The sequence below is a fragment of the Gobius niger genome, assembly GCF_951799975.1.
Source record: "Gobius niger genome assembly, chromosome: 22".
In the NCBI taxonomy this organism is placed as follows: Eukaryota; Metazoa; Chordata; class Actinopteri; order Gobiiformes; family Gobiidae; genus Gobius; species Gobius niger.
In genome coordinates this window covers 7,371,171-7,398,319 of record NC_136873.1, presented here as the reverse complement: position 1 = coordinate 7,398,319, position 27,149 = coordinate 7,371,171, and the positions used below count along the sequence as shown (strand labels likewise).

The 27,149-nt window shown below is 39.0% G+C and overlaps 1 protein-coding gene across 1 annotated transcript in view; it reads right to left on the bottom strand.

Annotated features, from left to right (window-relative positions):
• Positions 1-27,149, bottom strand: part of whrna (whirlin a) — a gene marked incomplete at its 5' end in the record, with an annotated part of 351,922 nt that overhangs the window by 27,561 nt on the left and 297,212 nt on the right. The window contains 4 exon segments of the mRNA XM_079581179.1: positions 18,837-18,959; positions 21,549-21,685; positions 24,881-25,014; positions 25,016-25,435. Coding sequence (XP_079437305.1) covers positions 18,837-18,959; positions 21,549-21,685; positions 24,881-25,014; positions 25,016-25,435 — 814 coding nt within the window.

Below are 27,149 nucleotides of genomic sequence, written 5' to 3'. Positions count from 1 at the left end.
CCCATTTTTGTCATTTTTTTGAGACTTTTTTGTCCTTTTTTGATACTTTGTTGTCATTTTTTATGTCCCTTTTTTGCTACTTTTCATCATTTTTTTGCCACTTTTTTGTCATTTTTTTGTAATTTTTTGACACTTTTTTTGCCACCTTTTTGTTATTTTTTTGCCAATTTTTGTCATTTTTTGAGACTTTTTGTCCTTTTTTGATACTTTGTTGTCACTTTTTATGTCCCTTTTTTTGCTACTTTTTCCATCATTTTTTTGCCACTTTTTTGTCATTTTTTTGTAATTTTTTGACACTTTTTTTGCCACTTTTTTGTCATTTTTTTGTTAATTTTTTTGCCAATTTTTGTCCTTTTTTTTAGACTTTTTTGTCATTTTTTTTAATACCTTTTCGTCATTTTTTGTCATTTTTTTACACTTTTTTTTACACAGGGTCAGAGGTTCTTAAAGAGACAGAGGCCTATTTCAAGACATTCACTACAGCCATTTTGAGAGACATTTTACACAAGGCAGTTATTCTAATTTACTGCATTTACAGACCAACAGAAGGTTTGTCATCATGAAGCAGCTCACTTTTTCGTGAATTTTTTGCCCATTTTTGTCATTTTTTTGATACTTTGTTGTCACTTTTTATGTCCCTTTTTTTGCTACTTTTTCATCATTTTTTTGCCACTTTTTGTAATTTTTTTGTAATTTTTTGCCACTTTTTTGCCACTTTTTTGTCCTTTTTTTGTTAATTTTTTGCCAATTTTTGTCATTTTTTTTTTAGACTTTTTTGTCATTTTTTTTAATACCTTTTTGTCATTTTTTGTCATTTTTTTACACTTTTTTTTTACACAGGGTCAGAGGTTCTTAAAGAGACAGAGGCCTATTTCAAGACATTCACTACAGCCATTTTGAGAGAAACATTTTATATAAGGCAGTTACTCTAATTTACTGCATTTACAGACCAACAGGAGGTTTGGTCATCATGAAGCAGCTCACTTTTTCGTGAATTTTTTGCCCATTTTTGTCATTTTTTTGAGACTTTTTTGTCCTTTTTTGATACTTTGTTGTCACTTTTTATGTCCCTTTTTTTGCTACTTTTTCCATCATTTTTTTGCCACTTTTTTGTCATTTTTTTGTAATTTTTTGACACTTTTTTTGCCATTTTTTTGCCATTTTTTTGTTAATTTTTTGCCAATTTTTGTCCTTTTTTTTTTAGACTTTTTTGTCCTTTTTTTTAATACCTTTTCGTCATTTTTTGTCATTTTTTTACACTTTTTTTTACACAGGGTCAGAGGTTCTTAAAGAGACAGAGGCCTATTTCAAGACATTCACTACAGCCATTTTGAGAGAGACATTTTATACAAGGCAGTTATTCTAATTTACTGCATTTACAGACCAGCAGGAGGTTTGGTCATCATGAAGCAGCTCACTTTTTCGTGAATTTTTTGCCCATTTTTGTCATTTTTTTGAGACTTTTTTGTCCTTTTTTGATACTTTGGCACTTTTTATGTCCCTTTTTTTGCTACTTTTTCCATCATTTTTTTGCCACTTTTTTGTCATTTTTTTGTAATTTTTTGACACTTTTTTTGCCACTTTTTTGCCATTTTTTTGTAAATTTTTTGCCAATTTTTGTCATTTTTTTTTTAGACTTTTTTGTCATTTTTTTTAAGACCTTTTTCGTCATTTTTTGTCATTTTTTTACACTTTTTTTTACACAGGGTCAGAGGTTCTTAAAGAGACAGAGGCCTTTTTCAAGACATTCACTACAGCCATTTTGAGAGAGACATTTTATACAAGGCAGTTATTCTAATTCTAATTCTATTCTAACAGAAGGTTTGCTCAACATGAAGCAGCTCACTTTTTCGTGAATTTTTTGCCCATTTTTGTCATTTTTTGGAGACTTTTTTGTCCTTTTTTGATACTTTGTTGTCACTTTTTATGTCCCTTTTTTGCTACTTTTTCATCATTTTTTTGCCACTTTTTTGTCATTTTTTTGTAATTTTTTGCCACTTTTTTTGCCACTTTTTTGTCATTTTTTTGTTAATTTTTTGCCAATTTTTGTCATTTTTTTTTTTAGACTTTTTTGTCCTTTTTTTTAACACCTTTTCGTCATTTTTTGTCATTTTTTGTCATTTTTTTACACTTTTTTTTACACAGGGTCAGAGGTTCTTAAAGAGACAGAGGCCTATTTCAAGACATTCACTACAGCCATTTTGAGAGAGACATTTTATACAAGGCAGTTATTCTAATTGACTGCATTTACAGACCAACAGAAGGTTTGCTCATCATCGTAGTGTGATATACCGTAAATGCTCTAATATAGGCCGGGGCCTTTATTTACTCAAGGGCATCTAGGACCAGGCCTTTATTTCTATTTGAGCAAAACGGACGACCAGGAAAACGAAGAAAAATGAGATTTGTGTCCATTTGCACCTAAAATATTAGGTTCATTTATTAACTAACATTTCAAACCCTCTCCCAGCGGCTGGAACATTGACGCCTTTTATTTTGTCGGGACAACAGGAAGTGTTTCGTTGCTGTTAGCGGAGCTTTGACGTCAGTGTCACTGCAGGTTTCTGTTTCGTTTTTACCTTGGACCGGATTATTTGTCGTTATCTCGTGTAAAAGGTGAGTTTAGACGGAGCGTTTGTGTTTGTGATCGATCGTGAGACTGACCCGAGAGAAGACGAGACGCTCGCGCTGATGGGAGGAGTTATTTTGAGGCGTGGGACTGACCTGCACACGGAGCAGCTGGACGTGCTTTGAAGACGCGATGGAGACTTTATTAAAACCCTGGAGGGTCACACAACTCTGTTAGAGACCCGGCCGCTAATGGAATACAGGCCAGTATTAGAGAATTTACGGTAGACTGGTGCTATGTGATTGAAAAAAAGCACAATACCCCCTCTTTAAGCAATGAATCCTGATCTTTCAACAGTTTCACTAAAATAAATAACTATAAAGTCACAGCAAGTCACTGAGAGTCATTGACCTCAAGTCCGAGTTTAGCCTCGAGTCACAAACAGCAAGTAATGTATGTTTTTGTTGCACCAGCTTTACATTGATCGAATAGAAATGAATATAAATGTACCTTCCTCATCATGACAAATCTGAATTTTTCACATTTTGATGCAGGTTCAGAAACAGCACAATACTGTGGAGGGACTGATTACTCACCAGACGGCCCACACATCGCTCTTTATCAACACAGATGCCGCTACTTTGTGGTAAAACGAGCCAAGATTTTTGTTTTTTTCTCCTTTGTTGCGCAAAGCCAGACGCGATTGGGGCTCGTGGGCAATAATTATAACTGCCCGTGTTAAGATGTGGATTGGCGGGTTGTCATGGAAACGGCGGCTGTCAGATTCGGGGTCCCGCGCTCGGCTCTGACGGAACTCTCTCTCTCTCTGTGAGGTTGAGGAGCACATCTGGCTGAGCACAATTACCTCCCGTCTCCCACACCGGCACAACAACAGCCTGTCTGTCTGAGCGCCGGGCCGGGAGGAAAAACATCTCTCGGCTGACAGTGAGAACAGTGAGAACAGTAAGAACAGTAAGAACAGTAAGAACAGTAAGAATACTGCGCAACGTCAGGCTGATTTTGAGAAATATTATACAAATCAGAAGTACTTTAATTGTTTTAGAGTTTAATCTTAACCTTAACCAAATGCCTTCTGTCCTCTTTGGCTGTTATATAGGCCTGTGTAACAGCTCATTTGAAAGCTAAGACCCACAAAACTGATCTTTTTCCTCGCGTTGTTGCTGTGTTGTGTCACCTTTTGTATGTTTTTATTTCTTTTTTTTTGTGTGTGACATTTTTGTTGAGTTTTTTGTCATTTTTTGTTGAATTTTTGTTGAATTTTTGTTGAATTTTTGTTGAATTTTTGTTGAATTTTTGTTAATTTTTGTTGAATTTTTGTTAATTTTTGTCACATTTTTGTTGAATTTTTGTTGAATTTTTGTTAATTTTTGTTGAATTTTTGTTAATTTTTGTCACATTTTTGTTGAATTTTTGTCACGTTTGTTGAATTTTTGTTGAATTTTTGTCACATTTTTGTCGCATTTTTGTTGAATTTTTGTTGAATTTTTGTCACTTTTGTTGAACTTTTTGTCGAATTTTTGTCACATTTTTGTTGAATTTTTGTCACATTTTTGTTGAATCTTTGTAATTTTTTTGTTGAATCTTTGTCACATTTTTGTCACATTTTTGTCACATTTTTGTTGATTTTTGTTGAATTTTTGTTGAATTTGTGTTGATTTTTTGTTGAATTTTTGTTGAATTTTTGTTGAATTTTTGTTGAATTTTTTGTTGAATTTTTTGTTGAATTTTTTGTTGAATTTTTGTCACTTTTTGTTGAGTTTTTGTTGAATTTTTGTCACATTTTGTTGAATTTTTTGTTGAATTTTTGTTGAATTTTTGTTGAATTTTTGTTGAATTTTTGTTGAATTTTTGTCACTTTTTAGTGATTTTTTTGTTGAATTTTTGTTGAATTTTTGTCACATTTTTGTCACATTTTTGTCACATTTTTGTAATTTTTTTGTTGAATTTTTGTTGAATTTTTGTTGATTTTTTTGTAAATATTTGTTGAATTTTTGTCACATTTTTGTTGAATTTTTGTTGAATTTTTGTCACTTTTTGTTGAACTTTTTGTTGAATTTTTGTCGAATTTTTGTCGAATTTTTGTCACATTTTTGTTGAATTTTTGTTGAATTTTTGTTAATTTTTGTTGAATTTTTGTTAATTTTTGTCACATTTTTGTTGAATTTTTGACACATTTTTGTTGAATCTTTGTCACATTTTTGTTGAGTTTTTGTTACATTTTGTTGAATTTTTGTCACATTTTTGTTGAGTTTTTGTCTCTTTTTTGTTGCGTTTACATCCTTGTTTTCTTCTCATTTTCGTGGCTATTTTGGTGCTTTTTTCCCCAAGAAGCTTTTTGATTAGGGTAAAGCCAAACTGGAGAAAATGGGATCCGTTCAGGTGGAAGTCAAGAGGTTTAATGACCGATATCTTCCTCTCCAATAATCCAAGCCATTCATGTAAAATCCATGTGAAATAAAGCGTATCCGACTCGTATTAATCCATAAATATTCCACTGTCTCTGAGTTTGGTTTTATCACAGAAATACTTTATTCCCGGAGTTTAGCGACTTTTAGCAGATGTAGTCGCTCAATCTGCTGGTGCTTCGGACACTTAATTTTAGTTTAAATGTCAAATAAAACGCCTGTAAAAGTGCCAACACATTTACATCGAGTACAATCCAAAGTACACCCCTGATCTAAGTATATATACAGTGGGGAAAAAAGTATTTGGTCAGTTTCTCATAGACTTTCTATTGGATTTTGGCCAAATACTGTTTCCCCCATTGTACATCACAATGGGGGAAAGAAAACAAGGATGTAAACGCAACAAACGTGACAAAACGCAATAAACGTGACAAAAATTCAACAAAAATGTGACAAAAATTCAACAAAAATTCAACAAAAAAGTGACAAAAACTCAACAAAAAAATGACAAAAAATTCAACAAAAATGTGACAAAAAATTCAACAAAAATGTGACAAAAATTCAACAAAAATGTGACAAAAATTCAACAAAAATTCAACAAAAATGACAAAAAATTCAACAAAAAAGTGACAAAAACTCAACAAAAAAGGACAAAAAATTCAACAAAAAAGTGACAAAAACTGAACAAAAAAGGACAAAAAATTCAACAAAAAAGTGACAAAAACTCAACAAAAAATGACAAAAAAATTAACAAAAAATGACAAAAAATTCAACAAAAATTTGACAAAAATTCAACAAAAAATCAACAAAAATATGACAAAAATTAAACAAAAATTCAACAAAAATGTGACAAACTCAAACAAAAAATGACAAAAAAATGACAAAAAACTACAAAAAATTCAACAAAAAATTCAACAAAAAATTACAGGACAAACCAATGAAAAATGTGGTTGTAATCATGATCAGATTGGGAGCACTCTGAGCCCTGAAATCTCTGATAGTTTTACTCTTTGGATTTCACCACACACTTGATTGCCAATAAGGACATGCTGGAGAATCGGGAAAGTCGTGATGCTTTCCTAAGGGCCACTGCACCTTTGGGTCACCAGCAAAAAATTAATTACGGATTCTCAGCGTTGAGCTATTCTAGGCGTATTGGCTTTAAAAGTGCTGCAGCATTAGTCATAGCTGCTGTGATAGTCCAGACATGAGTAGAGACACACAAACATTTATTGTTAATCTATCAAACACTGCCTGAGGTATTGAAATCGGGGGGAAAGAAATCTTCCGTTGCTCTTTTCTTGCATTGATCTGTAAAAAGCAGATTTCACGTTGACAGAAAAAGCTAGAGAAGCTGTATTTAGTTTGTATAACCCTGTCTGATTATGCTTAGTACAGTCCGTCAACCTTCATCCCAGTTTACAATACTTATCACTGTTTACCATGTTAAAATTGTGATCTTATCTTATCAAAATAGCAACGAGTGAGCCGGAAAAGCAACAAAAATGTGACAAAAAAGTGACAAAGACGTGACGGAAACATGACAACAAAGCAACGATATAAAGCGATGATAAAACCGACGAAAAACTGACAAAAACGCGACAAAAAGCCACAAAAAAAGTAAAGAAAAAACAACAAAAACATGCGGATATAAACTTATTTATCTCATACAAATAAAGTGAAGTCTAAATCTGGTCCATATGGATATTTTCTCACAGCAGATTGTTCAGTCGAAGTGAAAAAACGGCAGTCGTAGCTAGCGCTAGCTAACCGTTAGCATTAGCACGATGCTAACATGCAGCATCATGTTAGCATTCTCCGTTATTTATGTATTTATGGGCTGTTGAACCACTTTGCTCCTCCACATATCTTTGTATCTTTATTTAGTAGAAAACTATATTCATATTTCAGCGTTTGTTAAAGTCGTTTTTGAATAATTAGAGGAAGTTTCGATTTTTCTCAAAATTCTTTTCCCCCTTAACTGTTTTCAGACATGACCAAATGAGATGCCGTCTGTATCTATCATGCTATTTCATCCATACCAAAGTAAACTATATAATAAACTACATTTATATGATATATTGTACCACTGCCACTATGGAGAACTAATTTTTGTGATAAATATAAGTGTTTTCTGGAGGTTTTTTCCCAACCTGGAAGACAAAACGCTTGGATTCAGTTAACTCCGCCCCCTCTCTCCGCTCATAGTGAAGGATCAAACATCCATCAAGAGACAAACACTATTCTGGCTGAGAGTCGCCGGAGTCCCAGAAAGAAATTCCAACTTCTGACGAGCGGCCTCTTCTTTAGGAAGGTTGAATAAAGCCAAACGCGTAAAAAGATCAGGCGTGTCCAGAGTAGGTTCGAAAGAGCTCCTTCACAGCTTTTGGTGCAAAATAGCATAACAACATGGGTAAAAGCTCGATTTTGTATGGTATACGCCAGGGATAGGCAAGTTTTCTTAACGGAGGGCCAATTTTCTTCATTGTAAAAAGACCGAGGGCCGAAGCCGGCAGTTTTAGACCAAAGTAAAGCACCACACTGGAAAAATGACCATCTTTATGTTGAATTTGAGTCTGTTTGGACTAATCTAAGATAAAGATACAAATGCAGATGCCAATGGAACGAGCATAAAACCCACTTTGAAATCAGACAAATGAACTTTTACTTTTAAGGGGAGACACTACAGGCAAAACTCAATTTTTTTCAGTTTTCAGGTTTTGGGCCAAATTGGTCTCTGAACATACAAGCTTTCACCCGGAAACAAAAAATATGCCTAATCTTCACAATAACATGTTTAAATATTGCGCTGATTCAATGTTCCCCCATAGACTTATATGGGAGAATGCAATTTCAAGGGCCTTTTTCTCAAAACACATTTTTCTGTCATTGTGGCGACACTATGTCCACGTCAGTCGGACCTAAAGACTTCACATTTTCCAGCCTTGGACTGAACAATGTTTGGAAGATTTTTTCAGAGGGATTTTTTATTATTTAATCCCTTAAGCCCCATTTATTGAGTTTTGAATGTCAAAAAATAAGGCGAAAATTACATTTTTACAAATTTTTCCACTAAAAAAACAGCTTATTTTAAAACTAAACAAGAAATCCAAAATCCCCTCTGAGAAAGTCTTGGCAACTCATTCATCAATAAAATGAAACCATAAATTTGAATGTAGCTCTATCCATTATTCAGATTCCGTCGCCGAAAAGATGGGAAACACCTTGTTCTTATATGAAAAGATAAAATGACAGAAAACTTGCAATGTATTTTTTTCTCACATTTATGCCAGTGATCGACAGCAACAGTTTCAAATTGATATCTGTAAATATACATTTTTTTCCTATTCACCTGCAGTGTCTCGCCTTGAAAAGATTTGGTTTTTTTGTCATTTATTCTATACATTTTTATGTATTTTTTTCCAGTGCATTTTCTACAAATGCCAGAGTTGTACATGATATGACCTAATTGGGTGTGTTTAAAGTATTTCTCCCATTTAACCTTAAAAATGTAAAAGTACTTTCTGATTTGTGTCATTATGTTTCTCAAAACTGTTGTTGGTTGGAAATGTAAAACTAGTAGTGATCGCCTTGAACTCAATCTGAACAAGCTTCTGACTCATGCTTTGCTTACACACTGCAGAACATGAAGACCAGTGAGATTAGCTGGACAATAGTCATCACATAACACATAGCCACAAACCACTGACTCATTGGTAGGCGGTCACCCTCTCTGTGCAAAACTATGATATAAAGCAGTGGTTCTCAACCTGGGGGTCGCGAGACAAATTTGGGGGGTCGCCAGATCATTTAGATAAAATAGTAGTTTGATGAATTTCATTTTAGCCATTTTTTTTTTTAACCCCTTGACTCCCACCTGAACCGAGCACATTTTCTCCAGTTTGGCTTTACCCCAGTCCAAAAGCTTCTGGAAAAAAGCTGAGACGAAAACAATGATGGAAATGGGACAAAATAAGTGACGAAAAATGTATGAAAAAGTGGCAAAAATGTCCCAAAAATGTCACAAGAAATTGACAAAACATGGACGAAAAAATGACAAAATGTTACAAAAAAATGACAAAAAAATGACAAAAATGTGACAAAAATGTGACGAAAAATGACAAAAATGTGACAAAAAAATGACAAAAAAATGACAAAAAAATGACAAAAATGTGATAAAAATGTGATAAAAATGTGACAAAAAAATGACAAAAATGTGACAAAAAAATACAAAAAAATGGGCGAAAAAAATGACAAAATGTTACAAAAACATAACAAAAATGTGATAAGAATTTGACAAAAAAATGACAAAAAAATGACAAAAAAATGACAAAAATGTGTCAAAAAATGACAAAAATGTGACCAAAAAATGACAAAAATGTGACAAAAAAATGACAAAAATGTGACAAAAAAATGACAAAAAAATGACAAAAAATGACAAAAAAATGACAAAAATGTGACAAAAAAATGACAAAAATTTGACAAAAAAATGACAAAAATGTGACAAAAAATGACAAAAAAATGACACAAATTTGACAAAAAGTTACAAAAATGAGTTGAACACCCAACAAAAAAATGATGGAAAAAAATTCTGATGACGTGAGGAAAAAGATCCTCTCATTTCAGGCGGGAGTTAAGAGGTTAAGGATTATCTAGGCTACTATTTCTATTTCTCACGGTGTGACCCGAGCGGGGGTCACGAATCCCTTTTACTGTTATAATGGGGGTTGCGGCGCCAAAAGGTTGAGAACCACTGCTATAAAGGAACTGGACTTCACTTCTCTCTCTCTGAAGCTGGTTATACTTCTTTGTAACTAGTAAACAACATCAAAAAACGCCTTATCTTTGAGACGACTTACTCCAGTGTTTGCTTCGGCTTTATCCGAATATCGGCTCAAAGTTAAAAATTGAGGAAATGCAAATGATCGGCTCCAATTTGCATTTCTAATAGTGAAATATGAGCCTTATTGATGAGCAGATCTAATGCTATGAAGTCGTCCTTCTTTGAGACTTTTATGTTTTATTATTATTTTTTGTTGTTGTTGCAAAATTCTGTTCCATAACTCGGTTCAGAAATGACTTTTCAGTAAAAACTTTATTTACCCCGTCGTGAGCTAAACCATGTTACAGCGTCCGCTGTGGCGCGGATCGGCCCGCGCTTGACGTGAACGCGAAGCAAAACAAAAGCGCATGTTCACCCCCCACTCCCACACAACCACTCTCCTGGAGGCGGAGTCGATCTGGTTGGAGGAAAATGTGTGTCTCCACCCACTTAAATGCGCCAAGTCTGGAGCAAGATCACAAAGGGGCTACTGAACGCAAAATGTCACGCTATCGTCTCCGTTTTGATGCACAAGATCGGGCCCATTGTCCCACCAGCGTGTCCTGGGTCATCCACGAGGTCTTGTCCCAATAGGACATGCCTGGAACACCTCCCGCGGGAGGCGACCAGGAGCTTAAGTTTCTATTAAATGAAAGCAAAAGCACAAACTGCCTCCATTTAAACCATTTACTGAGGCGGCTCTGTAACAACAACATGGATTTAGTCACTTTTATCAAATCAAATCAAATCAAATTGACTTGACCGTTAGGAACTTCAATTGCAGAAAAAGTGCCAGTACGGGGATGATTTTAAAATTTGGCTTCTTCATCATCCGCTCAGGCACTCATCTTTCCTCCTCGGTCTTCTGCTTGTCTGTTGTCCTCTGTCCTCCTCTCCTGGTCCCTGTTCTCCTCCGATCATCCCCATCCTCATATCCAAAGTCTGAAGCAAACGTGCCCTCGGTACCCGGACTTCCCCCGGACTTTCCCCGGACTTTCCCCGGACTTCCCCCGGACTTTCCCCGGACTTTCCCCGGACTTTCCCCGGACTTTCAGATCGGAGCGAGTTTGCGCGAGAGAAAAAGAAAGTGCGGTGGGTCTCGGCGCAGTCACGGTGGAGAGACCCGGCTTTAGCTTTAGCTTACTTCGGCTAAATATCTTCTGAAGAGACGGCTAAACCTTTTCCAGGAGATGTCGTTGTGTGGTTCTGAAGCGGTGTTGCGCTGTTTATCGTCCCACCGAAACACGGAGAAGCAGTTCCGCCTTGACGTCACTGTTAAAACGAGGCCGTTCTCCGGTGTTTTGCCCTTTTGTCGAGCACGTGGCTCATTATGCAGGATAAACAAACCACTGCACAGTAGAAAAAAGCTACTGATGACGCGCCGGCATCCGTCAAAAATAGAATTGATGTGTACTCTTGCCGTAGACGGGACCAGGGGCTGGACTGGGACTGAAAAACAGCCCTGGACTCTGGCGTGAATGCGACACTTCCACAAATACATATGTCAACCTCTTACCACCCGCCTTAAAGGGACTAGATGCAAGTTAGTCATTTTATACTCACTACTGCCACCTCAGGTCTTACGTGTAACTGCAGCTTCTATATTAAGCTCGTGCATGACGGCACTTCGGACCCGAATCAACACCTTTCTGAGCGACAGTGCAGGATTTTAGAGGCAGTTGTGATGAATATGGGCTCATTCTACACATTAGGACATGACCGGAACGTGTAGGGGGAGGAAAATACTTAGTTTTGACATTTTTAAACTCCGCATAGTCCCTTTAACCAAGAGCATTTTCTCCAGTTCGGCTTTGCCCAAATCCAAAGGCTTCTTGACTGGAGAGCAACACTGTAGCGCCTCATTTGAAAGCTAAAATCTAGAAAAGTGATGGTAACTTTTTGTCACGTTGTGTCGCTGCATTTTTGTTTGTTGATGTTTGTTTTCGTCACTTTTTTGTTGTGTTTTCGTCTCTTGTTTTACGTTTTTTTTTCTTCATGTTTTTGTTGTTTTTTCATCGCTTTTTTCATCGCTTTGTCGTCACATTTTCTTGTGTTTTTGTCACTTCTTTGTCGCTTTTCCAGCACATTTTTTTTGTGGATGCTTTTCTTTTACGCTTTTAGATTTGGGTAAAGCTCGGTTTCGCCGGGGGGTAAGGGTAAGGTAAAGTGAGGGGCCAGACCGGTGGCCCTTGAGCCAGTGGCCCTTCTGTGCTCTCCCAGAATGGACATATGGCCAGTCCGCCCCTGGACGGGACGGAGACCTGACGGACAGGTGTAAACCGCCACATTAGTTTATGTAAGTCCTATTCTTAAGGCACACGTACGTAAAACGGACTGTGGACGTAACGTATCTGGTGTAAACACTACAAAAAGCAAATATCAAGCATTGGCTTAAATGACTTGAATTGAGGAAATGTTTCTTGTTTTGAGCGGTTTTCACTCATTTAGACACTTTTCCTGATCGGACCGAGTTCACTTTGCTTGTTTGAGGACATTTCAGACCAGTTCTAGGGTAAATCTCGCTTTGAAATAAGAAAGTAAAATTGCCAATGAGATGAGACCAACTTTCTTACCCCATTGGCATTTATTTTGTCATTTTTTGTCATTTTGTTGTCATTTTTTTGTTTTTGTTTTTTTCATTTTTTTTTTCATTTTTTTTTTTTTTTTTTATTATTTTTTTAATCATTTTTTTCCATTTTTTTTGTCATTTTTTTGTCATTTTTTTGTAATTTTTTGTCATTTTTTGTCATTTTTTTGTCATTTTTTTGTCATTTTTTGTCATTTTTTGTCATTTTTGTCATTTTTTTTGTCATTTTTGGTCATTTTTGGTCATTTTTGGTCATTTTTTTTGTTATTTTTTGGTCATTTTTTGTCATTTTTTTGTCATTTTTTGTCATTTTTTGTCATTTTTTGTCATTTTTTTGTCATTTTTTGTCATTTTTTGTCATTTTTTGTCATTTTTTGGTCATTTTTTGGTCATTTTTTTGTTATTTTTTGTCAATTTTTGTCATTTTTTGTGTTTTTTTTGTCATTTTTTTGGTCATTTTTTGGTCATTTTTTGGTCATTTTTTTGTTATTTTTTTGTTATTTTTTTGGTTATTTTTTTGTCATTTTTTTGTCATTTTTTGTCATTTTTTGTTATTTTTTTGGTCATTTTTCTACCAATGAGATGAGACCAATTTTCTCACCCCATTGGCAAAGAAAATGACCTGAAATAAGGACGAAATGTATCGAAACGAGTCAGAAACATCTCAGAACAAGTGAAATAATCCAGGACAAACGCCCAACAACTTCTTAACTTGTCAAAACAACAAAAAATTGGATTATTGTGCTCAAATTGAGATGTTTATACTGATCTAGTTAAATACTTTTTGCAGTGAATGAGGCGTTAGTTAGCACCAGAGGTCCCTATGCTAAAGTGGCTAAGATAGTTAGCATTGAGGCTCCTTTTCCTAACTCCTTCGGAAGCTTCTTATCATGGCGGACACTGCGGGGGGGCCTACGACCAAAACTGAGAGCCAACAATGTTCCCAAGATACGACAGCAATACTTTTGATGCTATTTTGTGTATGCTACAAACATAAATCCACACTATCACGCAGACCCCGGCCGGACTCCTCTCCCTCCGCCTCATCATTCGCAGCAGCCTTTCGCACATGTGTGTCTCCTCTCCGCGGTTCTCAGTGATTTATACGCCCTTTCATCCCCGCGTTCACAATCAGCCGTCCTTTCTGCTTTCAATCAGCTTCCAGCGGCAGTGGGAGGCAGACGCTGGAGAGACCTTCTTTTTTTTTTGCGGAGAGGCGAGCTCATCGTCACAGCAGCGTGCACAAAAGGGAGTTTGTTAGAAGGGTTTGTTGTAGGGGGAAATTGCAAATGATTGTTTTGGAGGAAACACAGCGAGGCAATGAGCGTATCAGGACTTTCCGCTGTGATTTGTGATACAAGCGGAGTGAGGAAAAACAACGTATTCAGGTGGCGAATGGAGAAGACTGCGAAGTTCTTCCAAGAAACGATCAATGACGTCTCGCAGAATAAGGGGGCACACGATCCACGGCTGCTGCCACTGTCAATAGGGAAGTGATTCAAATGGGCAGGAGGAGAGTTTGACTACGGACGGGATCAGGTATGATGAAGGTGTCTGGACCATAAGTCGACGAGGAACTTCATTACTTTGTACATGTGGAGGCAGAGCCGGTGCTGGCCCTTCTGGGGCCCCAAGCAAAAATCAACACGGGGGCCCTACAGTACACGTCCCATGGTTATTCCACAAAGAGCGAATCCATTTATGGTCAAAATAGTTCCACTGCGCAGTCGTGCAGGGCAGAAGCAGAACATACAGACCTCAATTCCGGCCCTGCCCCTCTGTGTGAGAACCACTAACCACTAAACCACTGTGAGACTGGGATTTAGGACGACTAGCCTACTAGTCTATTTCCCTTTTTAAAATAGTAAATGGCAAATGGTTCCATTCTCTCACCTCTGGTCCCTGACCCACAGATTGGGAACCGCTGATTTAAAACTAACTGAAACCTGCTCCTGACTGTTGTTTCTGTCTAACCACTGAGAATTAGCCTGTGAGTCGCCCAACCCGTTTTAGACTGTGCACATTCAGAGAACCAGAGTTACTGTAAGTTTCTGTGCTCATGAGAACCATGTGGATTCAACTCAACCAAAAGGCCACGGACACGGCTTTACTCTGGTCTACTCGCCAAACTACTGTCCTGATACGCTAGACCAGTGGTTCTCAACCTTTCGGAGCTGTGACCTCCATTATAACAGGTAAAGGGATTCATGACCCCCCCGCCCGGGTCATACAGTGAGAAATAGGAACATCAGTGAAACAACACCGTAGTTTGACTGAGATGCGGGGCCCTTGCCCTTGCGTAGTTTGCATATAGGAAAAACCGGCTCTGTGTGGAGGGCAACCGAAACACCTACAATATGAAGAAACGAGGCCCTATAGCTGATGTAGAGATTTGCGAGGTAACATAACCCAGTCCTGCGAAGCTGACCATACCAACTTTATTTATAAAGCACTTTAAGAACTGTACAGTTGGCCAAAGTGCCGCACACAGAAAGAGATACAAATATTTACAGTAAAAATATGAGGAAAAAAGTACAACAACAACAACAGGCAACATCAATTTGCGTTAAACGCCAGAGAAAAAAGATGCGTTTTTAGGAGAGATTTAAAAACAGGAAGGGACTGGGCCGGTCTGATCTTTAATGGCAGCTGGTTCCACAGAGAAGGCCCGATCTCCCCGAAGTTTGCGCTTGGTTTTTGGGACAACCAGTTGCAGCTGATCCGCTGACCTGAGAGCACGAGAGGGAGCTGAGGCTGAATCAGGTTAGACAGATCGGAGGGGGCGAGGCCATTCAGACTTTTAAAAGTAAAGAGAAGAATTTTGAAATCAACTCTAAATCTGACTGGGAGCCGATGGAGCGAAGCTAAAACCGGTGAGATATGGTCATGTTTCCGTGTCCCTGTTAAAAGCCGAGCGTTCTGAACGAGCTGCAGTCGAGAGAGAGAGCGCCCCCTGGCTCACACCAGCATAAAGGCCGTTACAGTAATCCAACCTGGTCGTTACAAAGGCATGTATTACAGTCTCAAAATGCTGCCTCACAGAATCACTTTCTATCGGGTCGATCTCTATGGTAACGTGCCCTCGAGCGCGTAACCTGCTCAGGGCAAGGTTAAGGTCCGGGAGAAGATTAAAAGCCGACTCTTTGAGGGGCTGCGAGGAAAGAGGCGGAAGAGCTTGCATGCTGCGGCTCCAGAATTCATTTGTATTAATGTGCTACAGATTTGATATTTTAGATTAGGCAAAATCGGCTCACGTATTTCTCAATCACACAATGTTCCGAGTTCACATGCAAATGTTCGATGAAGTTTTGATGCCGCGTTCATGTGAACTGGGGAGCTTATTTTCCCAAGATGGAACGCCAGTTTAGTTTACCTGCTTGACTAGTTTCGATCACTTCCTGCACTACAAAAAGTAAATATCAAGCATTGGCTTAAATGGAAGGAAATGGAGGAAATGTTTCTTGTTTTGAGCGGTTTTCACTCATTTAGACACTTTTCCTGATCGGACCGAGTTTGCTTTGCTTGTTTGAGGACATTTCAGACCAGTTCTAGGGAAAATCTCACTTGAAATAAGAAAGTAAAATTGCCAATGAGATGAGAGCAATTTTCTGACCCCATTGGCAAAGAAAATGACCCGAAATAAGGACGAAATGTATCGAAACGAGTCGGAAACATCTCAGAACAAGTGAAATAATCCAGGACAAATGCACAAGAACTTCTTAACTAGTCAAAACAACTAAAATTTGGATTATTATGCTCAAATTGAGGCTCCTCTGACATAGTGCCTTCCTTAAAAAAGAGGGTAAAGAAGCGGGAACTTTGTTGGAAACTGCAACGCAACTCCACAGTTCTACAGAAGCACCGGGTTTTGTCAATCAACGCCTTGTGCTTGATCAAAAATACAGTATGATACCCCTCATGGAACTATCTAGATCAGGGGCCCTCCAGCAAAGAACCTCTGGCCCTCAAGATGATTTTGAGAAACATTATTATGCAAATAAGACATCAAATTCCTTTTACAGTGCTCTAAAAATGCAAAAAATAGTGTCGGTATTTAAAAAATGCCCTGGCAGAACATCCCACTCGGTCCTACAGTGAAACAGTGAATCTCAACTGGTGGGTCAGGACCCAAAGGTGGGTCCCGGAACCTTTTTCAGTGGGTCACGAGTCTACAGGAAACTTTTTTCAATATGTTCCATCTGAAACTGCATGGAATTTCAGATTTAAAGGCATATCTACTGCTTGTTCATTAAAAACTTGTGTGGGAAAACACAATACTTTGTGCGATATTTGACAAATTAAGGTTGTAGTTCTTTATTTTATTCCATCCATCCACATATATATCCATCCATCCATCCATCCACATACAGTATATCCATCCATCCATCCACATACAGTATATCCATCCATCCATCCATCTATCCATCCATCCATCCATCCATCCATCCATCCATCCATCCATCCATCCATCCATCCACATATATCCATCCATCCATCCATCCACATACAGTATATCCATCCATCCATCCACATACAGTATATCCATCCATCCATCCATCCATCCATCCATCCATCCATCCATCCATCCATCCATCCATCCACATATATCCATCCATCCATCCATCCATCCACATATATCCATCCATCCATCCATCCATCCATCCATCCATCCATCCATCCATCCATCCATCCATCCATCTTCCATCCATCCAACCATCCATCCATCCATCTTCCATCCATCCATCCATCCATCCATCCATCCATCCATCCATCCATCCATCCATCCATCCATCCATCCATCCATCCATCCATCCATCCATCCATCCCCTGATCTAGATGCAACATTATTCTTTGGAACCAGGTTTTGAAGTTGTCTAGGTAACTCGCCAAACCCTTTCTACATTTCTACATAAGCCATAAGATGTAATTTGCAAACATTTGAGTCAATATAGTAAATTATAAGGACTGCAAAAGTAGCTCCCTGGGTATTAAAAGGCTGGACATCCCGGCTGTAGATGTTTTAAAAGTTAAATTCGGATGAGACGAGGCCGCTTTGCATTTTCATATATTATTGAGTGAGCAATGGGGCTTCGAGTCAGACCCACAGACATTCAATGCTTTAATAACACCCCTTTTCCAACTAACTGCTCTCATTACGTGTCTCTAATGCAAAACACTCTCGTTTCAAATTGTGCGCTGTCATAGTGCTGTCGAGTACCGCGAAACTCCACAGTAAAGTTGTAGACAAACTCTGGCGTCGTTGGCAGGAACTTCCTGTCACAAAGGACGTTTCGTTTTAATTGCCTGAGAGAAATCCCACTCGGGACCACATTAGCTCTGTCTCTGAGTGGGTTCAGAGGCGGGTGAGGCTCAAGGAAAGGACTGCAGATCCCCGGACACTGCTGAAATATATTAAAGAATATAACTATTGTCGCCATATTTAAGAAAATAGCAAACATTGACCATAGACTAACATCCATCCATCCATCCATCCATCCATCCATATCCATCCATCCATATCCATATCCATCCATATCCATCCATATCCATCCATCCATCCATCCATCCATCCATCCATCCATCCATCCATCCATCCAACCATCCATCCATCCATCCAACCATCCATCCATCCATCCATCCATCCATCCATCCATCCATCCATCCATCCATCCATCCATCCATCCATCTTCTATCCATCCATCCATACATCTCCCTTCCATCCATCCATCCATCCATCCTCCATCCATCTCCCTTCCATCCATCCATCCATCCATTTCCCTTCCATCCATCCATCCATCCATCCATCCATCTTCTATCCATCCATCCATCCATATCCATATCCATATCCATCCATCCATCCATCCATCCATCCATATCCATATCCATCCATCCATCCATATCCATCCATCCATCCATCCATCCATATCCATATCCACATCCATCCATCCACTTCAATTCAGTTCTTCGGCCTTTAATAATTTACAAGTTTATTATTTCCTTTCCCTTGAACACGATACTATAGCGGTTGAGAGTAAATGTTGGAGTATTTTGCGGCTTGACCCGGCACTAGTTTCAGCAGCATTTATTCATTCACTTCACAGATTCATAGAACAGGAATCACAAAACCCACCTACTGCCAAAGTGTTTTTGGTCATTTACCGCGGCCCAGACTGAAATGCCCATGTATAAAACATACAGAGGGGTATCATTCTGGACGCCAGATTGTCAGTCTCTGTAGGTGCCAATGTAAAGACACTCAAAGAAAAGTGCTGGGCTCATCTAAGACCTGAGGAAGTCTCTGAGATACAAACTGTCTGCAGTACAAACCAACCCAGTCCAGATGAGCACCTTTGTCAAACCGTTGACGGGAGCACACTGGTTATCTGTCAGCAGTCTCAGAGCAGTTTGCTAACCCCACGGCCGAACACTGACCTGTATGGTGACTATTCGGGGCATGGGTTGGCGCGTGTTGGCCCCTCCCTCGATGGCGATGCCCAGAGTGCTGGCGCTTTTCTGCACCCGCACCAGGGTGGAGGTGGGCTCCAGCAGACCGGGCTGTGCGGGACACAAGACAGGAGTCAATACAGGCCCAGAGCGCTCGGATAAGTTTGCAAAGCTATCAGTGTTTCTAAACAACGAATTAGAGAGGTATCGAGTGAGTTTCTTTATCGAGTTGTCCTTTTGTAAAACACTTTCATAAACACTAATATGCAGTTATAGTAGCATCACAACAGCTCCATATTCGTTGGTGAAACTGTAAAGGTCAAAAACAATCTCCTTCAACTTCCTTAAACGCTGATATATTTTTGTCTCGCTTTTTTCCGACGTTGAGCTCTTTGAAAGCAGTTGTGAAAGAGACCTCCATGTCAGAGTGTTTTCATTTCCATCCATCCATCCACCCACATATATCCATCCATCCATCCATCCATCCATCCATCCATCCACCCATATATATCCATCCATCCATCCATCCATCCATCCATCCACATATATATATCCATCCATCCATCCATCCATCCATCCATCCACATATATATATCCATCCATCCATCCATCCAAATATATATCCATCCATCCATCCATCCACCCATATATATCCATCCATCCATCCATCCATCCATCCATCCATCCATCCACCCATATATATCCATCCATCCATCCATCCATCCATCCATCCATCCATCCATCCACCCATATATATCCATCCATCCATCCATCCATCCATCCATCCATCCATCCATCCACATATATATATCCATCCATCCATCCATCCAAATATATATCCATCCATCCATCCATCATCCATCCATCCATCCATCCATCATCCATCCATCCATCCATCCATCCATCCATCCATCCATTCACCCACATATATCCATCCATCCATCCATCCAAATATATATCCATCCATCCATCCATCCATCCATCCATCCATCCATCCATCATCCATGCATCCATCCAAATATATATCCATCCATCCATCCATCCATCCATCCATCCATCCATCCATCCATCCATCCATCCATCCATCCATCCATCCATCCATCCATCCAAGCAGTTGTGAAAGAGACCTCAACGTCAGAGTGTCAAAGGGAAAGGATTACTACTTCCACGCTCCTTCCCGAAACATTTATCCATTACATTATCCCGTTTGATCTTTCAAAGGGCGCCGAGGTGTTGTTGCTTTTATATTCCAAGAAAATCCAACCACAGAGACGGCGTTTCCCCCCCCCTCCTTCCCCACCTCGTGAGATCCGTCCGTCGAAAAGCTAGAAACGCGACTCAGCTACAACGACTTTAACGCTTAGTTATCTCGACAAATCTTCCTCCGAAAACCATCAACAAAGGTGTCTCAAAATAGCAGTCTGGAGATACGCGTTCAGGGAGTTCAATCGTGGCACATTTTTGAAACTTCTCCCACCCCACGTTCCACTTTCCCTCACGTCGGAATATAATTGGATCCTCCCTATGGTAATATACTGTATGGCAATGGTGGTTTATGTGATAATGGTGAGGTAATGGAAAACCAGAGGGGGAGAGAAGAGGAGAAGGTTAGGGTTAAGTACAGGGAGGAAACTGGGGTTAGCAAAACAAATAAACATCTCACTTTCGACTTCTGAACTGGTCACGACCCCGGCATTTGTAAAACTGTTGCTTCTGGATTCTGGAATCTGATCTAAATGTCATGTTCATTCACAAATAAGGTGTTTCTGCTGTTGTATGGCCAATATTTAGCAATGAACCCCGTGACTCCAACCTGAACCGAGCACATTTTTTTCGAGTTTGGCTTTACCTCAGGCCAAAAGCTTCTGGGAAAAAGGTGGGAAAATAAAGACAAACTGAGATGAAAACAATGATGAAAAAGTGGCAAAAATGTCACAAAAATGTCACAAGAAATTGACGAAAAAAATAATAAAAATGTGACAAAAATGTGATACAAATTTTACAAAAAAAATTCAAAAATGTGATAAAAATTGGACGAAAAATGACAAAAAAATGACATTTTTTTTAACAAAAATATGATTTTAAAAAATGACCAAAAATTGACAAGAAAATGACAAAAATGTGACAAAAAAATGACAAAAATGTGATAAAAAATTTACCAAAAAAATGACAAAAAATGATAAAAAAAATTGACAAAAAATGACAAAAAATGACAAAAAAATGAAAAAAAATGACAAAAAATTGACAAAAAAATTACAAAAAAATTACAAAAATGTGATAAAAATTTGACAAAAAATGACAAAAAAATGACAAAAAAAATGACAAAAAATGACTAAAAAATGACAAAAATGTGACAAGAAAATGACCAAAAAATGACTAAAAAAATGACAAAAAAATGACTAAAAAAATGACTAAAAAGTTACAAAAATGAGTTGAATACCCAACAAAAAAATGATGGAAAAAAAATCTGATGACGTGAGGAAAAAGATCCTCTCGGTTCAGGCGGGAGTTAAGAGGTTAAGGGAGGAAACTGTCCTCATCTACTTCTTCTCTGCCTGTAGTTAACAAAGACCTCCCCTCACACTCTTCTTCTAATCTTTTAAAACTAACTTCTTTTTCACAAACGTCACCCGTCCTGACAAATTCAGAAGTCCAACACAGCTCTCGAGTCCCGGCTGGACCGGCCCCGCCCCCCTTTACCGGTTTGGAGGCGTGGCTGTTCCCCCCACCCCCCTGCTGGTTGCCACGGTGACGAGGGTGTCCCGCGTCGTTGATGTCCACGCCGCTGTCCTCGCTCAGAGTCTGCCCGCTGTCCGACAGCTGGGACAGAGCGCCACCTGGGGGGGGAAAGGGGGAAAAGCAAGTCAGATATGAAGCACCTTTGCGCCCCCACACTTTGCCCAAGCCAAAGTAATGCAGCGCCCTCTAGTGGTCACCGCACAAAACAGTCAGGAGCTGCTGATTGTAACGAATGAAGTAACGTGTAATCCAGCTTAGTTACTTTTAAAATCAAGGAATGAGTAACTAGGTTCTTTTTAACCCCTTAACTCCCACCTGAACCGAGCACATTTTCTGCAGTTTGGCTTTACCCCAATCAAAAGCTTCTGGGAAAAAGGTGTGAAAATAGCGACAGAACTGAGACGAAAACAATGATGGAAATGTGACAAAAAAGGTGACGAAAAAGTGGCAAACATTTCACAAAAATGTCACAAGAAATTGACAAAAAATTGACGAAAAAATGACAAAAATGTGACAAAAAAAACACAAAAATATGAAATAAATGTGATAAAAAATTGGCCAAAAAATGACAAAAAAAATGTTTTATAAAAATGAAGAAAAAATGACAAAAATGTGACAAAAATCGACAAAAAAAATGACAAAAAAGTTACAAAAATGAGTTGAATACCCAACAAAAAAATGCCGGAAAAAAAAATCTGATGACGTGAGGGAAAAGATCCTCTCGGTTCAGGCGGGAGTTAAGAAGTTAAACCCCCGGACCCCAGGTTGGGAAACTTAGATAGTAGGGCTGCACGATGTCGAAGTGACTTGCGATATGCAACATTTTTGTCATTTTTTTGTCAAATTTTGATCATTTTTTTTGGGTCATTTTTTGTCATTTTTTTGTCATTTTTTGTCAAATTTTTATCAAATTTTTGTCATATTTTTTGCACATTTTTCTCATTTTTTTGTGACATTTTTGCCACTTTTTCATTCATTTTTTGTCACATTTTTGTCCATTTTTTAATCATTTTTTTTGTCACATTTTTGTCATTTTTTTGTCATTTTTTTGTCATTTTTTTGTCAATTTTTTGTGACATTTTTGCCACTTTTTGATCAATTTTTTGTCACTTTTTTGTCAATGTTTTCTCACTTCTTTGTCACATTTCCATCATTGTTTTCGTCTCAGTTCTGTCGCTATTTCCCCACCTTTTTCCTTAAGCTTTTGGACTGGGGTAAAGCCAAACTGGAGAAAATGTGCTCGGTTCAGGCGGGAGTTAAGGGGTTTAAAAGAAGTTGAGTATTACGTCTAAGCCTAAGTGATCATTTCCAATAAAATCCAAGAACAATCTCTTCCTTTCAACAGCTCACGTTGTCTTTTTTACCAAAATCCGTGCTGGTTGTTTTCTAAATAACAGGCTGCACTCTCGACACAGAGCTACATTTGCAAACCAGAAATATCAAAAATAAAAGCAACAATCCAACAACATGTCACAATATTCAACGACGTGAACATCTAATTATCCCCCCTCCAAATTCTCAGAACGAGTCGACTTCATAAACAAGCAGAAAAATCCCAGGAGCGTGTTTGGAGCTGAGGCAGATAAAAAGACTAATTAATATTACTCACGGCGTGCCATGTTTTTAAGCTGTGCCGCATTTAGACGCTGTGAATAAACTCACATTTGGGAGGATTATCCACATAGCATCTGCAAACATTCTTAATTATTTCTTTCGTTTCATGCGGGCCGAGTAATCCGCCAAGCGAATCCGAGAGGTCGAAGTGTTTCATAATGTAGCGCGGATGTCGATAAATGCAAATGGGAAAGAGGGGAAGGGGGATGGACGGAGGCTCGGCAGACGCCTGGAGACAAACCGGACTCTTTTAACCTCTTACCACCCGCCTGAACCGAATGCCTTGTGTCTGCTGCTATATAGGCCTGTGTAACAGCTCGTTTGAAAGCTAAGACCCACAAAACCGATCTTTTTCCTCACGTTGTTGCTGTGTTGTGTCACCTTTTGTATGTTTTTTTTTCTTCACATTTTTGTTGAGTTTTTGTTGAATTTTTGATGAATTTTTGTTGAATTTTTGTTGAGTTTTTGTTGAATTTTTGTAGAATTTTTGTCACTTTTTTGTTGAATTTTTGTTGAATTTTTGTTGAATTTTTGTTGAATTTTTGTTGAGTTTTTGTTGAATTTTTGTAGAATTTTTGTAGAATTTTTGTAGAATTTTTGTCACTTTTTGTCACATTTTTGTTGAATTTTTGTCACATTTTGGTTGAATTTTTGTAGAATTTTTGTAGAATTTTTGTCACTTTTTTGTAGAATTTTTGTAGAATTTTTGTAGAATTTTTGTCAGTTTTTTGTTGAATTTTTGTCACATTTTGGTTGAATTTTTGTTGAATTTTTGTTGAATTTTTGTTGAATTTTTGTCAGTTTTTTGTTGAATTTTTGTCACATTTTTGTTGAGTTTTTGTTGATTTTTTGTTGAATTTTTGTCAGTTTTTTGTCACATTTTTGTCACATTTTTGTCACATTTTTGTTGAATTTGTGTCACTTTTTTGTTGAGTTTTTGTCACATTTTTGTTGAATTTTGGTCGAATTTTTGTCACATTTTTGTCACATTTTTGTCACATTTTTTGTTGAGTTTTTGTCACTTTTTTGTTGAATTTTTGTTGAATTTTTGTTGAATTTTTGTTGAATTTGTGTCACATTTTTGTCACATTTTTGTCATTTTTTGTTGATTTTTTGTCACATTTTTGTTGAATTTTTGTTGAATTTTTGTTGAATTTTTGTTGAATTTTTGTTGAATTTTTGTCACTTTTTTGTTGATTTTTTGTCACATTTTGGTTGAATTTTGGTTGAATCTTTGTTGAATTTTTGTTGAATTTTTGTTGAATTTTTGTTGAATTTTTGTTGAATTTTTGTTGAATTTTTGTTGAATTTTTGTTGAATTTTTGTTGAATTTTTGTTGAATTTTTGTTGAATTTTTGTCACATTTTTGGTTGAATTTTTGGTTGAATTTTTGTCACATTTTTGTCACAAAATATGACAAAAAAAACAAACAAACAAAACGTGACACAACACAGCAACAACGCGAGGAAAAAGATCAGTTTTGTGGGTCTTAGCCTTCAAATGCGGTGTCACACAGCCCTATAAAACAGCCAAAGAGGACAGAAAGCATTCGTTTTCGGCGGGTGGTAAGAGGATATTTGCGGTCCCTGACCCACTCGACCCGCACAGGCCTGGGGAGAACACACAAACCCCACACAGCCCTGGGACGGGACCACAACACACTGTAAACCACGTCTCACCTCGGGCCTGGGGCAGCGGCCGCACCTCATTGACATCGGGCTCCGCGTTGGGCTGGTGCACCTCCACCGTCACGAACTTCTGCTTGGAGACGGACATTTTGGACGCCTTGGACTGCGCGGGAGGAGGGTGCGGGGGCGGGCAGCGGCGGGGGCGGCGGGGGCGGCGGCGGAGGAGGAGGCGCCGCCTGCTTCGAGGGCGCTCCCCTACTGGGGGACTGCACCCTGGGGAACGGGCCGATGTTGTGCTGCCCCACCCTCGACAGCTGAGCACTGGCCACGGGCTCCCTCTTGGTGTCCCGTCTGCGGATGGCCGCGTACTCGCTGGAGGGCGGGTCCCGTCCGGGGTGGGGGGGAGGGTTGGGGTTGGGGTTAGGCGTCGCCCTGGCCCCGCCCCGCCCCGCGTTGTTGGACGAGGGCGCGGTGAAGTAGAGTCCGGAGTGGGAGGATTCGGAGGAGTTGCACTTGTTGACGGGGTCCCGGCGGCCGGGGCGGGGCTGCAGGGCGGGGGGGGGGCGGGGGGCGGAACGCGGGGGGGGAGTCGGCCTGCACGTCGTCCTGTTTGAGCAAACGCCAGGGATTGTTAGTAAAGTTACAACGAAAACTAGTTAAAGACGTCTCTGGGCCCTCATTCAATCTGAAATGAAAGGTTATAGAGATATAGCAGTGTATTTCACAGCACAGGAACAGTGTGGTCATAGGATGGAAGTAGCATGGCACTTAAAAGTGTTTTAATACGCAGATATCAGACGTTTTTGCACCAAACTATTGAAATGAACCACTTCCCTTGGCAAAACAAACTTTTTATGGAGCCAGATCACACTTTTCACCACGGAAAAGCAAGAGCAGGAAGTAGTCCAGGGCACAATGAGCAGGCTTATATAGAGTGGTGTTTTGTTGTCTCCCTCTCCCACCACTGCTATACATGCCTCGCAGTCATGTGACCTTTGTTGTTGTGGCGGCCATTTTGAATACCGAAGTAGCATTATGCAGTGCTACAACATATGACAATATCTCTACTCGTACATTTTTATGTACTCGTAATCATTGCTCAAGAAGATAAGAGTAAAAACACGGCCCCAGAGGCGCACGCTTATGTGAAGAAACCAGCGAGAAGAAACCAGCGAGTCAGTGTTTAAAACATTAGCATGCTACCGGTTAGCATTTAGCTTCAACATCTCTAAACATCTACCCTTGGAAACAACATGTGACAGAGGTCAGAGCTGAGCTGTTACTGCAGCATTTCCGAAAGTGTTCATAGATGTGAGACACACACGTGTTTATCCTGTTGAAGCCAATGACAGCTGCTAACCGGTAGCATGCTAACGTCTGGAGCAGATTAAACACTGACTCAGACTGAGACTCTGTTGACATGACAAACTGTAAAAATCACAGAGAAAGCAGATCTTAAGTAAGTCCTGCTGTAGCTCGACAGACAGAGCTGCTACGTCTGAGCCACATTTGCAGTTTATACCACATAAACGTGCATCTCGGGCAGTGTTTTTAGTCTTATTACGATGTTGTAGTCCTGCATAATTCCACTTCGTTTGAGTTTTACAGTCTCAACATAAAAACCCAAGTCTAAGGGGTATAAATCATAATAAACAATATGCCTCTCATAATGTAACCACAGCACCACACAGCACTGCTTCGTACCTGGTCAGCCCGGATTGATCCTGGCCTGGGCAGTAGGTGTTATGCTCAGTCCCAAAGAACAAGCTTTCCTTCTCCACTAATGGATAGACCTAAGACAGGCATGACTGCACCGTGCACACAGTCAATGCAGTGAGATGGCAGAGCACAGGGACGTTGAAGCTTTAGCACAATTCTATATACAAAGGTTTAGGCTCATATATCGGCAACTATAGGTTTTATGAGTATTTCACCTTGTTTATTCCCTCCACAGCCAAACACAAGGATTTGGCCTGACACTATGGGCTAGAGAGGCTGCATGTCGAGCAAGCAGATATGATTTAAAACACCTATATTGTTGAGAACATAAATACAAATAAATGCTCTAACATAGGCCGGGGCCTTTATTTACTGAAGGGCATCTAGGACCAGGCCTTTATTGGAACCAGGCCACAATTAGAGACAGGCCTTTATTTCTATTTGAGCAAAACGACCAAGAAAATGAAGAAAAACGAGATTTGTGTCCATTTGCACCTAAAATATTAGATTCATTTATTAATTAACATTTCAAACCCTCTCCCAGCGGCTGGAACATTGACGCCTTTTATTTTGTCGGGACAACAGGAAGTGTTTCGTTGCT